This window comes from Onychomys torridus, chromosome 3, assembly GCF_903995425.1.
Source record: "Onychomys torridus chromosome 3, mOncTor1.1, whole genome shotgun sequence".
In the NCBI taxonomy this organism is placed as follows: Eukaryota; Metazoa; Chordata; class Mammalia; order Rodentia; family Cricetidae; genus Onychomys; species Onychomys torridus.
The window spans coordinates 69,430,010-69,447,505 of NC_050445.1; the positions used below are offsets into that span (position 1 = coordinate 69,430,010).

General features: G+C 39.2%; 1 protein-coding gene across 1 annotated transcript in view; it reads right to left on the bottom strand.

Annotated features, from left to right (window-relative positions):
* Adam22 (ADAM metallopeptidase domain 22) overlaps positions 1–17,496 on the bottom strand; it is a 119,240-nt gene that overhangs the window by 38,217 nt on the left and 63,527 nt on the right. Inside the window, exons 13-20 of the mRNA XM_036181869.1 lie at positions 15,157–15,256; positions 13,030–13,101; positions 12,718–12,810; positions 9,867–9,947; positions 7,850–7,900; positions 7,578–7,641; positions 5,064–5,169; positions 2,485–2,604 (exon numbers count right to left, since the gene is read on the bottom strand). Coding sequence (XP_036037762.1) covers positions 2,485–2,604; positions 5,064–5,169; positions 7,578–7,641; positions 7,850–7,900; positions 9,867–9,947; positions 12,718–12,810; positions 13,030–13,101; positions 15,157–15,256 — 687 coding nt within the window. The remainder of the gene's footprint in view (positions 1–2,484; positions 2,605–5,063; positions 5,170–7,577; positions 7,642–7,849; positions 7,901–9,866; positions 9,948–12,717; positions 12,811–13,029; positions 13,102–15,156; positions 15,257–17,496) is intronic.

Consider the following 17,496-nt stretch of genomic DNA (forward strand, 5'->3'; position numbering starts at 1 on the left):
ACCAACTGAGTCATTTCCCCAGCACTCGATAAATTCAGTTCTTAAATGAAATAAAGCAGTCATCCCTACCCATAGATTACCTAAGAAAGAACTACTTTCTACACTATTGATCATTTGCTATTTTTATGTCTCAAAAAGTTTATAGTATACTATTTTTTTTATTTTTCAACCATAGGTATTATCAATCAGTTTCTCCATATACAAAAAGAGAATTTATCTCCTTTCTTCCCTTGATAGTTCTATATGCATTTTCTCCTTTCCTTATCCTTTCATAATGAACTTTATTTAATCAATAACAAATATATACATTAGTGTAACTATGTAAATGCTATTTAGTTGAACAAGTGTCATGATTAAACTCTTTCACTTTCTGAGTTACTGTCTTCCCTTATTCTTTTATTTGTTGGCTGTTTGTCTACTTTCCATCTGTTTAAATTTATTTATTTTAATTTTAAAAAATTTTTAATTTAATTTATTTATTTTTATTTTTTAGCTTTCCATCTTGAATACAAAATTAATCCAAATTCTCTGGCTATTAATCCCCCTGAAAATGCAGCTGAGCACAGGTCATCTTCCTGGGGACATCTCTCTTATTAGCGTCCCCACCAGCTCCTTCCTGTCTGTTCTGGTTTTGCCCTGTACCCAGCACAGAAATCCTGGGTCCCTCTCTCCATCAGCCTCTATGTGATGCTGTCTCTCAGGGGAAGACTGCTTCCTCTACTTCCTCTATACCGTTCTTTTCTCTCCCTTTGTTTAATCTTCACTTTTATGGGGTACAATTGTTTCATTAACGTTTTGAAGAGAAGTGTAGGAGAATACGTTTTGGGGAATCTGCATGCTAACATGTCACTTTCTAATCTCAAAGTGTATCTGCTTTTTTTTTAAGATGGCATCTTGTTATATAGTCCTGCTCATCTCAAACTCATCCTGCTCCTGCCTCAGCCCGAGTGCTGGGATTAGAGATGTGTTCTAGGGGTCCTGGCTTGAGCCTGCTACAAAATTTTAATTTATAAATAACTGTCCAAGTGTCTTCTGACTTCCTGCACTCCTGGTGCCAAACCTTAAGCCGTCCTAATTCCTGAGCCTCTTCTGTGGAGACGTGATGACTCTTCTCTGCCCCACAGTTTCCCTGGTGAAGTTTACAGCTGTCTCTGATGCCATTGGGTGACAACTTCCTCCTTATTATGTCTCTGTTCTTCTTTATGTCTGTCTTGGTTGACGAGTTTATCCTCATCATACTATTTCTTTCTTTTTTAGGTAAAAACCAAGTTTGCTTTATTTTTATATTTATAAATATATTGGTTAAGGATTCCAGGAAAACAGAAGCAATAAAAGATAGATGGATGGATAGACAGATAGATGATGGATGGATGGACGGACGGACGGACGGATGGATGGATGGATGGATGGATAGATAGACAGACAGACAGACAGATAGACAGACAGACAGAAAAGAAGACAGTTTTCTTTGTTGTTGCCATTCTTCCAGGGAGGCAATTTCAACCACTAAGCTTCACTTCTGTTGTATTTTAATCCAAAAGAATCTTTTTCTTCCATGGTCTATTTGATTAAAGTAGAACATTTTTTTTTAATTTCATGATAAAAAGTCTATGTTTACTCTGGTTTTTCATGTGAGAGACTTTCTTTGCATGCCTGTCAGTAATGACCACACAGATGACTGGACTTTCCAGAGCATTCTCAGTGAGCATTCCCCAAGGCTGAACCACTTCCACATGCCCCTGATATCAACCCTTGAACTTAGGAACATTCTCTTTTAACTCTCTGTGGAGACAAAGCTTGAATCTCCAATGGAAGGGTAGGCCAGCCCTTTTGTGACTGAGTTCCCTGTTTTCATTCTCTTTCTTTCCCCAAACTTCCATGTACCTTTTTAAAACCTTCCTTGAAACTCATCTAATCTTTCCTTGAACAGCAGATCCTGCTGCCAGTTTCGGAGACATTAGAAGACATCTTTGGTTGGGTCTCAGCTTTCCCTCTTACTGACCTACAAATCCAACTTTCTCAAAAGCCCCCCTAAGAGTAAGCCACACACAGCTATTTAAATGCACAGATTCCAGACACAGACTGCCACTGCCTCTGCTCCATTTTTGTGCTTTCCTGCAGATACAGACCTTCCAAAGGAAATTTAATTTTGTGGGACTTCAGGAAGGAACAAAATGAGCAGTTATGTGATGAGTAACTCTATCCAGAAGCCCCAGTCACCCTTGATAAGAAGGAAATGCAAGTACAGACCTGGAGGATTTTCCTGAGCAACTGAACATACTTCCAACCACAACACAACCATCTACACATATCATTCTTATCTTCGTTTTGTTTCTTTTCTTTAGGATTTACTCAGTCAGCTTTATGAACTAGATTCACATCCCCACTATGAACTTACACGTACACTGGAGAGAGTAGCAGGTCCAAGCTGTGTTCTTTGGAATTAAAGTGACGAATTTGATCATTGAATGGTCAGATAATTACCTGCAGTTTAATGTTCTTCCTTGCTGCACAACTAATGTAGATGTGATTTCACCATCGAGTTCTCCAAGCCTTGGGATATTGCCAATATTGGTGCATAAAAGGTAACCACACAGCACATCCCTGTATTAAAGAGTACAATTACTGACTTGATCTCTTCCCCAAAGACCAAAGGAAACTTGTACTTTTGGAGTAATGTCTTCTCTCTTATTAGTATCTATTATCCATCAGCTACATTAGTTATATGTATGCTAAGCAAAGTAAAACAAGCTCACGCCAGTTGCCTCCTGCTCTCAAAATGGACTTCTCTAAAACTCCAACTGGTGACCCAAAATCCTAATAACTTCCTAGTTTGTCTCTTATTGCCTATCAGCTCAAACATTTGTTAAAGAAAATTCTCCAACAAATACACATTTTTGTCAGAATGATTTCTATACAGTGTACTGCTGGATCTGATAAACTTGTTTAGTGTTGGTTAAGTGAATGAACTTTGCGTGAGTAATATAGCTGCTTCTGTAACCTTTCTCCCCAAACCCAAGAAGAAATATCAACTGCTCACATAGACTCCCAGACACATAGCCTCACCACACTTCTAAACACATCATGTGTGCTTAGAAATTGACAGATAAGCTGCTGGGATTAAAATACTGCTTTATATATTCTTTTGACACACATTTTAGTTATCAAAAGTGATAATATATCTAAATAAAAATCATATAAACATTAAGCCCGATGGTAGTGATACATCCTTTTAATCCCAGCACTTGGGAGGCATAGACAGGTAGATCTGGGAATCTGAGGCCAGCCTGGTCCACACACAGAGAAACTCTGTCTCAAAAAATAAAACAAAGCAAACAACAATAACAACAAAACCCCTGATTAACATAGCAGCTAATTACATATGGAAATATCAGACTTTATATAATAGATAATAGAGAAAATGGGGACCTACATTTACCACTAATATATAAAAGATATTGATTTATTCTTTATAAGTACATATAATACATAAAAGGTATTAATTTATTCTTTAAAGTAATTTAAACATTGAAATATATGCAAATATAAAATTATATTCTAAATATACTTATACTTATAAACAAAATTTAGAAGAAATATTCAAGTCTTTCTAGTTTTCTTCATGAAAACTAATGTTTGTAATTTAGAATCTATAATAAAATTGGGATGTGATGTTTATCCTCAATCCCATTGTGTGAGAAGACACGACACATGCATAAGCATGTACAAAATAAAGAGCTGAGGACCAGGGCCACGAGAACAGCACAAGGTCTGCGCTTGGGAGAGTTCAGAGGGGAAGGAACTACTGGGAGAGCCAATCAGGAAATAATTTATACCGAAAGTTTTCCCAAATGAGCCTTGAAAAAATGGATGAATTTCTCACTGGTGTTGGTATAGATGTAAAGACTACTTCTAAGGAACGAATAGCTCAAACAGACACATTAACATAGGGCAGGGTGCTGGAGGGGTTAAGAATAGTAAGGTTGCTAGAATTTGGAGAAACAAAGGAGAAAAGAAAAAAATGCAGCTTGGCACACATCATGGAAGTACCTGCCTGCTCTCCTCCCCCAGTGTAGCTCTGGTCTGGAACTCACTGTGCAGACACAGAGATCCATCTCCCTCTACTTTGCAAGTGCTGGGATTAAGGGTCTGCACTACTGGGCCTAGCCTGGGGTTCCATTTTATTTGTTAATTAAGACCAGAGACTTTCAGCAGAAAAATTAAGAGAGATTCTGATACCAGGATACCAGAATACCAGATACGAATTCCTTTTTAACCCTAGCTACAGGATCTTGGGCACAGACACTGATTTTGCCTTAGTTTCTTCATACAGTCATGCTGTATGTTAAAGTGTCAGGTCATCAAAGTGAGATAAAATACTTAGCACACTATGATAAGCACTATTCTGTTACTCAGCACACCGTGTACCTTCCTTATATGATAAGTGCTATTCTATTAATTAGCTACCGGGAGCTAATGAAATTTGAGCAACGAACTGACATATTCAAAAGGATTTAGAAGATTATTCTGGTAATAGTATACTTGAGAATGTCAGCAGAGAAAACTCCAGGGATTTTTGTAGCAGTTAAATTACAGGGCTTGGCTGTGCTGATGACAATAACAATGGAAATGAAAGGATAAATTCACACCAACAGTAAGGAGCAAAGGGGAAAAACAACCATGATTTATGTTTGGACAACGTGCAGAAAGAAGGAGTCAATTATTCTTGTCTACCTGGAACAGTGAAACACCGAGACATTTAGCAAAGACAAGAGGTAGTTTAGAAAGGTCAGAGCTAGCTAATTCACTCAACAGCATTGGTGATAGTGGAGCTAATCTTCCTCAATCTTAAGATGCTGAGAGGTCCTATCTAGGTGAGAAAGTGTAGCAACTACAAGGATAACCTGGACCCTAAAAAGAGGTGCAGGTGCATGTCAAGAATTGGGGTCATTTGTGATGCTGACAAAAGATGAAGAGAACAGACGAGATAGCATGTTTTACATGCCACTTGGAATTTATGCTTGTGAATGATGGATGCAGTCTGGGTTAACATCAGCGTTCACCGTTTGTTGCACTGTATCCAGGTGTCTTTATCTTTTCCACAGTTACCCTTCTCGGTCCCCTCGATGTTCAGCTTCTCATAGCAGTACTTGTCAGATGCCGTGACCTCTGGAGCAGAACAGAATTTCCCATCAGTGATGCAGGAACTCAGGAGCTGCTCACAGGTTTGCAGCCAGGGGAGCTATGGTGTAAGGACTCCTTTACTACAGTGTTATCAATGACGGAACAAGAATTGCACCATCACTTACAAAAGATGTACTACAGCACAGACACGGCTTGGGTGCATCTGCCATGAAACCTTATTGGAAACAGGAAAACCAGTATACGTAGATCTTTGAGGGAAGTTGGGCTACAGACTGAGGATACTAATTAGAAGATGGTGCTGTCCTTGAATGTATAGTTTAATCTCAGTAGTAAATGCATGAGTCTGAATCAGAAACTTTATTACTACAAAGGGCGATGTTATTCAAATAGCTGTGCAGTATAATCAGATTCAAGAAATAGCAGCATGATTTCACCTTGCTTACCAAATCTTAACTGCTATAAAACAAACAAACTTCTATTTTGCTTTTAGATGAGATTGGACTCATTCTAAATCTCTGAAATGCAAAAACCATTTTAAGATAGTTCCATCATCTTTGCAGGTTTTATTTTTTCTGAAGCCAGTGCTGGCTCTCAGAGTCACTTGCTAGAACAAAATAATTTTCCAGCCAGGGATGGTGAACTAAGCTTGTTATCTCATCTCAGCAATCCAGAGATGGAGGCAGAAGGATTAGGAGTTCAAGATCATCCTCCATTACCCAGGAGATTCAAGACCAGCTTAGGCTACATGAGATCCTATTTGAAAGAGAGAAAAAACAACAACAAAAACCAACCAAACAAAAAATAATGAAGACTTTTGTAAGCTAATCAAATGTCATTTGGTGATATAAGTTAAGTATTGCTAATCCAAAACCTGAAATGCTTCCTGTTCTAAGAGCTTTCAAGGCTCAAGAGATGGCACAGTGAGTAACAGACCATACTGCACAAGTATGAGGACTTGGGTTCAAATCATGTGCAAAGCCAAGGGTGAACATTCATGTGCCTATGACCCTTGAGCTATGAGGAGTAGAGGCAGGAGGATGGCCAAAGTTTGCTGCCTGCTAGCTTAGCTCCTGGTGCAGTTGGAGCCTGTTTCAAGAGAATAAGGTGGAGAGCAATGGAGTGTGACACCTGATATCCTCCTCTGCCTTCTGTAGATGCACAAGCATGCACACCCACACATACACGTGAGCAACCACACACACACACACACACACACACACACACACACACACATGCATGCACAAACTCACTCACTCACAATAAATATTTTTAAAAAGTAAAGTCCATGTCCTCAGGAGATATATATATATATATATATATATATATATATATATATATATATATATATATATATATACAAATGAACTTTATTATTAAACTTGGGTCACATCCGCAAAAGTATACCCTGACATAAAAAATTCCACACAAAAAAATTATATAGAGTACAAACTGGAATGATTAAATTTTTTCCTCATCTCAATGCTTCTCAAGAGACTCAGAGAACACATGCTCCTTTCTTAAAGGATTCCAGCCATTATTTCTGATAGATAAGGATTATGATTCATTTTATAGGTTTTTTTAGTACAAATCATCTTTCAAAAGAACTTCGAATAATCTAGACATGGTAGCACATGCCTGTAATTCCAGCACTTGGGAAGCCGAGGCAAGTAGCTTACAAATTCAAGGTCTAACTGGCCAAGATACATGGCTAGGCTACATAGTAACACTCTGCCTGAAAAACATTTTTTAAAGAGTTTAGAACAAAAACATCTTCCAAAAATACTGCCTAGAAATTCTGGGGAAAAAAATATATAAGACAACATTTAAATGAAAATTTAGATTTAGTAAATCTAAATACTATCATTTAAATATAAATGTTATATATTATCCTTTAAAACTCGGACAGATTTTGAAGAGAACAACATTAACATTACAGGACAGCTACCTCAGCAGAAGGTCACCTATAACTACAAAAGCCAGTTGGAGCTTAAAGAAGATAGTAGAGGAGGAAAAAGGAACTCAGTCAAAATTCTTAGGTCCAAGGCAAGGACACCCTACCCAGAGACCATGTCCACCCCATATGGCTGTACAAGGGCCATATGGGAGCTTTTGCTCAAGGGCACTCAGCTGAGGTGCTGAAATCAAGTCTGCTCTGTTCTCCAAGCTGTGCACCAGGTGGGTTCGCCTGGCTGGCAGCAAAGGCACCTTCTGTCTCATCCACAGGCACTGCCAACTAGCCAAGAACAGTGGGCCACTGCTTCTCGAAGAAGGTGCCTTTCTCTAATTTCTAGAAAAGTGCTCCTACCCAATCCAGAAGTGGTTTTAAGCAGCCTCTAGTAATAAGTATTAACAATTTATTTCTAGCCCCATGTCCTTAAAGGAGTGTGCCAACACTGTGTGGAAAAACAATCAAGCCACATGACTTAACTTACTTTGCCCCCAGATGTATTTGCATTGTCTATCTCTGGTTTTACACCTTCCTCCAAAGCAAATTCCCTAAAATAAGAAAACAAATATTCATCAGCAAAAACAAAGTCTGCTGTACGAGACAACAGAAAACACACAGTTGGGAAATACAGCCCATGAGTGTGGTCATCTGAATTGATTATGAACCATTCAAACTCATCTTCTTATTGAGATAAAATTTCAGTATTTATCTCATGCTGGCACCCATGGAAATTTTAGGGAAAAGTGAGTGGCCTACCTGAGTACCATCACAGGGATATCCGTCCATTTTATGTACATTGGGAGCACACTAGGAAGAAAGAACAAACTATCATCCAAACGTAGACCAAACACAAGGGCTGATTCAATCCTGCTAATGTTCTCATTTAGTAAAATCACAGTTGATAATACACCTACTCTCTTAAACTACCTATAAATAAAAAGCAGAAGACTAAAAGAAGGTATGAGGAAATAGAGTTCCTGAGCATCACTTTAAAAATATGACATCTACCCAAGGCAAACACTACTACACAGCCACAGCGGCAAAGAGCTTATTAGAACAGCTCAGTGGATAACATACGTACTAGCACATGCTTCCTTCAGACACACTGTTCCTTAGAGAAGACAGGGCTTACAACAAAAGTGAGGAACAGCCCCCCCCCATCAGTGAAGTCCAAAGTAGAGTTTCCTTCCTCCTGCCACTAGGAGCAACACAGCCTCTCACTTAAAATGCAGGGAGTAGATGGTACAGTAGGGGAAAGCAGGGCAAGAAGATGCAGACACGATCAACTAAAATGAAATACATCTCAAAATCTGCTACAGACTCATTATCTTGCTAGATAAATTTAAAAATAAAAATAAAAATGTTTTTTAAGAGAAAGAAAAATTGGGGAGGATTTTGAAGGGGGGGGGGGAGACTCAAGTCATCTCTGCTATTAACCTTGGAAAAGAATGCTCTACTTTATCATTGTTTTTCCTTGAAGCAACTTAAAAATTGTAAGGTACTCTGGCGAGGATACAACCAGCTGTACACAATTCATTACTGCTGGGAGAGAAAAGCATGTCATTATATGGTCTCTGGGGGAAGATGGCCAGTGTAAAAGGACAGAAAAATGATGTGACAGAGCAACCACCCAATGCAGCTAGCTCTGCCTTCTAAACATTCATCTCTACCCTTTAAAAAGTAAAGTCCATGTCCTGATCTAATATAAAACATCTATCTCAGTAAAAATGCAGGTGAATTAAAAATACCAAAAATATAAAGTTATTCTCAGGAGATATAGATAGATAGATAGATAGATAGATAGATAGATAGTATAGATATAGATCACAAATGAACTTTATTCTCCCAAACCTGATGCTTAAGATGAAATGAAACTGCAGACACACTACTTTCTGCTCTGCTTTTTTGTCTCATGAACTTCCGCATACCACTGATGTACGGTTTTACAGATAGCGCTTACAATGGATGCGACATAGTAAATGAAGGTAACAGTGTACTAGAACAATTCCCTATTATAACCCTGTTTAACCTGACCCAGCAGAGCGCCTCTGTTAAGCCTGGACTTAAGATTATTTAACAATTCCTGCTTATTTATAATCACACTGATGTAGTAAACTCATGCCTAGGAGCCTTCGTGGTAATTATTGTGTCCTCATTTCCATGAGGCATTGGCTCAGAAGACTGCTAATTACATAGTAAGAAAGGAGAATACTCTTACATAGAAATCTCTTTGCATCCTTTAAAAGCAATCATTTTCATCATTACAGGCATATCACTACTTAATGCTTCTCTGGCAGCAAAGAAGAATGATAGCAGTCCTTGCTCTGCTATGCATGAATTCCATTTTCTATGGTTTTGTTAAATAAAACACAAACTTCTCTCCTAGTCTTGTGCTATCTGGTCACTGGGGCAGTAAAGGATGCCCACCATGACCAGTGCCTTGTCCCTTCTTCCCGGGCTCATTTAGTCCGTCATAACACAGCAAAGTGGATGGCTACGTTGTCTCTTTGTTACTTAGTGATGTCATGTGGGATTTTGCCAAGATAATAATCAAAAAAGATGCTAGCCACAGTGATGCCAACCTAAGGGCTGGACACGTAACTTAATGGATGTGTGCACAAGCCTTGGTTCCATCCCCTGACACACAGAGATTGGTGTGATGTGACAGAGATAAGTGGCATCTTGCCCCGTATGCATTTTTCTTATAACACACCCAAGATGTCCTCACTTTCCCTGTAATTACCCTGTGTAGAGTAATTACTGCATGGATTACCTGGCTTGAATTTCCTGAACATATTTCACGAATATCACAATCATTGACTGCTTCTCGGCACACAGTCCCCAGAGGCTGAAACTGAAAAGAACATCACTCAATGTGCAAAACTGTGATTAAAGAAAAGAAAAAAAAAAGCAAAATGAAAACTGTTTGGAAAAGAACACCTTAAATTATTTTAAGATAGTCTGTACAAAACAGTTATTGAGCAAATTGCCATTTTAATAATTGCAAGACACAGTTTCTTGTAGGTGAATTAACTTTCATAGTCACCACACATGACTGTCACAATACCCTGCTGAAATGGGGCTGAGCTTCAAGGAAGAGTCAGCCCACGCTCCAGGAATTCTTGCCAGACAGCCTGGATTTGGGCTTTATCCTTCTTTCTCATTGAACCTTTATCTTATAGCTTTTGCTTCTGCTTTGTGAGTTCTCTGCCAAAAATTTTAAAGTTACATTTTGGGCCACATCACAGTTATTATTTCCCAGCAAAGCTGTTTTCCCTAAGCTTTCTTTCCCATCCCCCTGCCTCATCTCTACATATATTTAAACCTTGGCCTTCTACTCTTTTCTAATTGTCCGTTATTAGTGCCTCTGGAGAAGTATTGTAGGGGCTCATTTTGTGCTTCTTGGTTTCCAAATCCCTCAAGTACTTCTTACAGGTGTGATGCTGTGGAATCAATCTCGAGCCTCGTTGGATTTACAGACTGCAGTTTAACTCCTTATAATACAAAGCAGAACAGGGGCATGCAAAGTTGTCCAAAGCTCTCTCACTTCACTCCTCTCCTCTTTCCTCTCAGAACTGTTGATTGGGTCCATCTCTGTGTTTGTGCTCCACTCATAGAGACATGCCCAGGATCCCACTCCCTCACTCCCTGATCAGAGCCTTGTAGGCACCTGAGCCAAAAAAGAGAGCACCTGTGTTACATATGGTTTCACCTCCCCTTGAAGAGAGTGCTTTCAGAGACCCTGCAAAAAGCAGCCAGAGAGATAGCAACTGAGTGGAAACAACAGGAACCACTGCTAGCAGGGCAGGGGGACAGCAGCGCTGCTGCGCCTTCCTCTGAACCAGCCTCTGCAGGTTCCTTAGCACCCTTAGATCAGAACAGCTCAACTGTCAAAATCAGGATGACCATGCCTATTCCAAAAGTGTGCCAGTGAGTGTTGCCTAAGACTGTGGTATCAGGCAGAGGTGATTGTGCCCCAAAGAAGACATCTATACACCATCTGGAGACATTTTGGGTTGTCATAACAGGGGCAACTCTTCTAGAATCTAATAGGTACAACCCAAAGATGCTGCTAACATCCTATAAAGCAGAAGGCACATCCTGACTACAGACAGTATGTCTTATTCTTATGCAGACAAGAATGTTGTTGCCAGCCAGGAAATCCAGATTAAAGATGATACAAGTCAAAAGTGCTTAGCCCAAAGAGGCTAGTTACTGTGACAACTTTATATGCCACCTTCCTTTAATCCATTAAAGCGATCCAATCAGCAAATGCTCACTGGAAGTACCATGCATGTTCATGTATCCATTTATAATGTATAGCAATTATTCTTCAAGTACCTGGCTCTGCTCTGTAAAAGCATAAGCTAGAGATAAATGGGTCCTAGATCTCAGAAATAACAGAATATTGTTGTCAAGCAATGTATGAGGAAAAGAAAAAACTTTTTTTCTTTGGGGAAGTTAAGCTCTAAATGATGTCTAATCTTGATGCAAAGGTTTGAATATTTGGAGGTAAGTCTGAAGATGCTGTGGGGAGGATGTAACAGGATAGGAGATAGATTCATTCTCATCTCCATGTCAATATGGCCTCATTTTCTCTACAGCATTCCTCTTGCTCCCTGAGTGGCTAAAGCTGAATGATGCACCAAGATACACAGCAAGAAAGGAAGAGTGTAATGAACATCTTCTACCTAAGATCAGTTAACACCTGGTTATCTTTAAGGAGCCTCGGTTGTGGAACATCATGCTAAGATGTGTTACATTTGTTTATGCTGTAGAATGTTTGTTTAATGATGCAAAGATTGTTGCATTCTTTTATGTTGCATTTCTTTAATTCTGTGAAGCTGTGTTACTGTGCCTGTCTAAAACACCTCATGGTCTAATAAAAGGTTGAATGGCCAACAGTGAAGCAGGAGAAAGGATAAGTGGGTCTGGCAGGCAGAGAGAATAAATATAAAGAGAAACCTGGAAGAAAAAGAAGATCAAAGGAGTGAAAGAAGAAGTAGCTAGAGAAGGAGGAGGACCCAGGGGCCAGGCACCCAGCTGCACAGCCAGACATGGAGTAAGAGTGAAAGACAGACATAGGTAAGAGAAAGGAAAAAGTCCAGAGGCAAAAGGTAGACAGGATAATTTAAAGGGAAGAAAGGCTGTCAAGAAACAAGCCAAGCTTAGGCTGGGCATTTATAAGTAATAATAAGTTTCCATGTGTGATTTATTTGGGAGCTGGGTGGCAGGGCCCCAAAAGATCAAAGACTAAAAAGCCAAAAGAATAACACGAGTGAAAAACAAACAACATTTCGGCATTCCAATGTGGGGATATAGAAAGCTGAACAACAAGCCTGCACCTAGGGAGTCAGAAGGGGGGCGGGACAGCCTCTGAGAACAGCAGGGTTCAGGCTCCAGCTCTTTCACTGGCTGGTTTAAGACACTGGGTAAGTTACTATTACATGAGGATGCTAAAAAAGCCACACTTCAGGAGGCTTCAGGGGGATCTTGTAGCCACTAAGAATTTAAGTCTTTTGCTCTGTGTCAGATTGTGTTACTAGGTTATGAATACATAGACTAAACAGCTTATGCACATGTCTCCCTTTCAACCTTCAGCCATTAATTGGCCAATTATTTACCTTGCACTTTTTGCAACAAAGGCCATCACTGCATTGAGAGTCCTGAGTCAAGGTGCATTTCTTACAACACTCTGCTCCTTCAAGGGCACATTCCTAAGGAATATAAGCAGTTGCAAAACACTAGAAAATGTTGTCATTTTTCAAAAATACCAAGATATTTTTTAAAGTAAATGTGCAAACTCACAATGACAATCATTCACCTACAAATCCTATAAAATTTCTAGATATAATGCTCAGTATTATCACAAGTGCATGGAGCTAGAATGACCCCAGCTACCTAAAACCAGTCTTCAAAATGACAAGGGGACTTACTGCAGTGGTGCCACAATCACACTCCTCTCCAGTTTCAATGAAGCCATTTCCACACTCAGGAGGATCGAGAAGCTGTGGGAAGAACACCAAGAAGGGCTGAACTACAGAAACATCAAAGACCCCGAGGGCTGACGCCACAACATACCCTATGTATATATGGTCTGCTCTAACTATATTTTTATTTACCTTAAAGTAAAAAGTACAACTTTAAAACTTAGAACTTCAAATAAATTTTGATTTCTAATATTCATACATAGCACTCTATATTTATATTATATAATATGCATACAAGTAGGGTCTGGTAAATGGCACCAAATAGATGATCTGACCACTGAGGAAAAACCAAGACAGTTTGACATCTGAAAATCCATTTTGGTGAGAAAGCAGGAAATTTGAAGTCAGGAAGCCTAGATTAAAATCTTAGTACAGGGTAGGGTAATACTTAACAGCACAACACATGTTTGGTGTGTGGGAGGTGCTGGATTCAATAGCCAGTACTAAAATACAACACAACACAATTCAACACAGCACAATGGAAGGAGACACCAAATGATAAAGTAAAACCCTCTCACAAGCAACACAGCAGAGACTTTACCTTTAAACATGAACAGTAATATAAACTGTCCCTCTAATTAATTAACTGTCTAAAATCATCATGAGGATCGAGTCTAATCACTTGTGAAAAATCCCATTATTACCTTTTTCAATTTGCTAATACTCTGTTAAGAATAATTTTTGTAGATCTGGAGAGAGGGCTCAGTGGTTAAGAGCACTTACTGCTCTTGTAGAGGACCCAGGTCCATTTCCTAGAACTCAGGTGACAGCTTACAATTAGCTGTAACTGTAGTTACAGCAATCTCTTTTCTTCTGGACTCTTCAGAACCAGACATGCATGTGGTTCATATACATATATGCAAGCAAACACTCGTAAAAATAAAATTAAAAATAAATCTTTAAAAGGAACACTTTTGTACTTATACTAAGGAGGGGCATTTTCATTTCCTCTTTTAAGATTTAATTCTCTCTCTCTCTCTCTCTCTCTCTCTCTCTCTCTCTCTCTCTCTCTCTCTCTCGTGTGTGTGTGTGTGTGTGTGTGTGTGTGTGTGTGTGTGAGAGAGAGAGAGAGAGAGAGAGAGAGAGAGAGAGAGAGAGAGAGAGAGAGAGATGCACATGACTGCAGGTGCCTTCAGAGGCCAGACACATTGGATCCCCTGGAGGTGGCGTTACAGGAAGGTGTGAGCCACACAAGGTAAGCAACAGGAGACTAGTATGTGCTCTTAACTGCTGAGCCATCTTCCCAGTCCTTCCTTTGTTTCTTATTTTTTAAATTAGCTTTGTTTAGCATACGGTGACATTTCAGACTGCAGCTCCCTCTCTTCTTTGTCTTTGTAAGACGTGGTCTTACTGTGTATCCCAGGCTGGCCTGGCTGTGTAGCTCTAGCTGGCCTTGGCCTCACTGTATTCCCCCTAGCTTAGCTTCCAGAGCGCCGAAACTGTATTCCCCCTAGCTTAGCTTCCAGAGCGCCGAAACTGCGGCATGGTCTCCCAGGGTCTGACTCTGCTTTTTGAACAAAGTTACTTTCGATGAGAAGGCGATCACAAAATTACTATGCCAGTGACCTGTTCCATGTAAACCATGACTACAGCCATGAGCACAGATTTGCAGAGAATGGCAGTAAGAGCTCCCCTAGTTAAAGCATTTTGACCTAATGGAGAGGAGATTTTTAAGCCTATTTAAACTTCATCATCATTTTTGTCTTCTGAATATAACTTCTCCTATGGTGATGTACAGCGTTAGTGCACAGTAATGACTATTAGCAAGCTGTGTAGTATTCATTTAGAAACTAACCAAAGTTCTCACATTACAGAATGAAAATATAAGCCCATACTTTTGTAACTAGAAAGAGTGAAAGGAAACCAAGCAGAACCCCTACTCATTTCTGCCTGCTAGCTATATAATCAGAAATAGTCCAGCATCTCCCAGACTAAAGCTGACCCCAAAATGAAGACATGTAACCTACTTAGAATAAGCCCATCAGATCAAACTGTAGACTCGGTGGATGAAAACTGGTGTTTATGAAAGTGTGCAAAGATTCATAAATAGTAAGTCTTGACCACACTTATTACCTTCGAAGGTTTGTTGAACAGGCAGGCACCACCACCACTATTCAGGAAGTCATGATACTCCTCAATATTGCATTGAGTGAACTTTTTAGGGAGATAATAGCTGTAGGAGAACAGAAAGTGAATGCCTCAGTACAGTGTTAGTGGTCCCTGTTTATATGCTAGTCTTAAATTAGAACAGTGTTAAAATTATACATCCAGTCTGCCATTATATTTCTAAACTTTTCATTTAGTGATGTGTAGTGGCTATTGGTTGCTCATTTATTTGCATATGAATTAAAACACCTATAATTTACACCAAAGACAATAAACCTTTATTCCATAATGAATGAATAGTATACAACTAGCTACAACTCAATCATCAGAGAATCTACAACATAACTGCCTATAATTTATAATGTGTCAGGCCATGAAAGTTGAAGAAAATCTACAGGATTATTCCAGTCTGAAGGTACATAAAGAAAGGAAGCCTAATAGGATGCCGCATTCTGAAGGTGCTGGGGGCTGTCTTTCTGTACACTGTGAATATGTGTTGCTATGATTGATTAATAAAGAAGCTGCTCTGGCCTACAGTGAGTCAGGTTAGAGGCAGGTGGGAAATCCAAGGAGAGAGACAGGAAAGAGAAAGGCGGAATCTGGAGATACACTGCAAGCCGCCACCAGGAGAAGCAAGATGCCAGCAGACTGGTAAGCCACAGAACACACGGCAAAACACTGATTAATAGAAATGGGTTAATTTAAAATATAAGAGTTAGCTAGCAAGAGGCCTCCCATAGACCATACAGTTTGTAAATAATATTAAGCCTCTGAGCAATTATTTCATAAGTGGCTGTGGGACTGAGGGGCCAGGTGGACCCGGAGAAAGCCTTCCAGCTACAAAAGCTTCAGCTGTAAATAACATTTCTGATTTATGGATCAGTTCTGAATGTGGGGAACTGCACAATTTTCCTGGCTCTTCTCTGGCTAGTTGGAGGGTTCCTGTTATAGGAAATGCATCCAAAGGGTTTGAGGGTGACAAAATACCAAACTAGCAACTAGTTTATGATTCAGGGTACCAATGGGATCCTTTCTTACTAATCTTATAACCTTTCCTAAAGTTTGAAATTATTTTAAATTATGTAATAGGAAGAAGTGATAAATGGTCCATAGGAAAAAAGAAATGTGGTGAGATAAAAATTTAGCCCTATACAGTAAGAATCCTCAAAATAAACATACCTTTGGATCAGTAATTATTGTCTTAGATTTTTTTCCTTACAAAAATAGTTATCTATATGCACAGAGATATATGCACAAACATTTACAGCAGCATAGTGTATAATAGTAAAGAACATGAAAGTAACTCAGATGTTGACTCATAAGAGAAGAGCTAACCAAACTGTAAAGTGTTTAGAACAGAATAGCACAGAGTTATTAATAGTCACGGTTTGAAGAACAGAAATGATGGTTACTCAGTGTTAACTGAAAAATGAATATTTATATATCTAGTAGGAGCCAAAATTTATAAAACAATAAAAATGGAAATTAAAATAATAATGAAAATGTAGTAACTTTTAAAAATCAACTATGACTACCACTGGAGAAAACAATGTCAATTTTTTTTATAAATTTTCAAAAACTGTCTTATCTTGAAATTTTATTTAATAGGGAAAAGCAAGATAATAATGAATAGCCTTCATTTATTATGTTGTTTTGAGAAGTCTCTTATGATATAATCCACACTGGCTTGAACTGACAATCTTATCTCCATCTCGCCAGTGACAGCATGAGAGGTGCCCCACTGTGCCTGGACAGTGGACACATGTTATTGAGCTTATCTCCCCAGCCTTCAAGGACTTGTTTCTAACCACAGCATTGATTCTTTGTAGCATAGTAGCCGATATTTCACAAATTTAATAAAACTCATTATTATATGCTGAAACTAACTTTATTTTACTAAAATACTCCCCAAATAAAGTTGTAATGTGTGTAAGTCATCTAAACTATTTTAATCCCTTCACTCCCTTTTCCTACAAAGACAAACTATCTTTAAGGTGAAGAGTTTCTTCATCTGTTACTTCCCAACAGGTGTTCTTACCACCTTGCCTTCTAGTCCTTCCTACAGGTCTCTGCCAGGTAGCCCAGTATAAGTAGGTCTCTCTCCAGGTTCCCTACTTCTTCTACTGCTCAAAGCTGAATCCGCTCCCAACTCAGCCTTAGACGCCAAAGTCCTGTTTGAAGTTGGCCATAGCAGCGCACGCTTCAGGTCCCAGACAGACCTCGAGGAGGAGAGGCAGAGGATGATGAATTCAGGGCCAGCCTGGGGTACATGAGATCATGTCTCAGGATGGAAAACAATCCATTGTG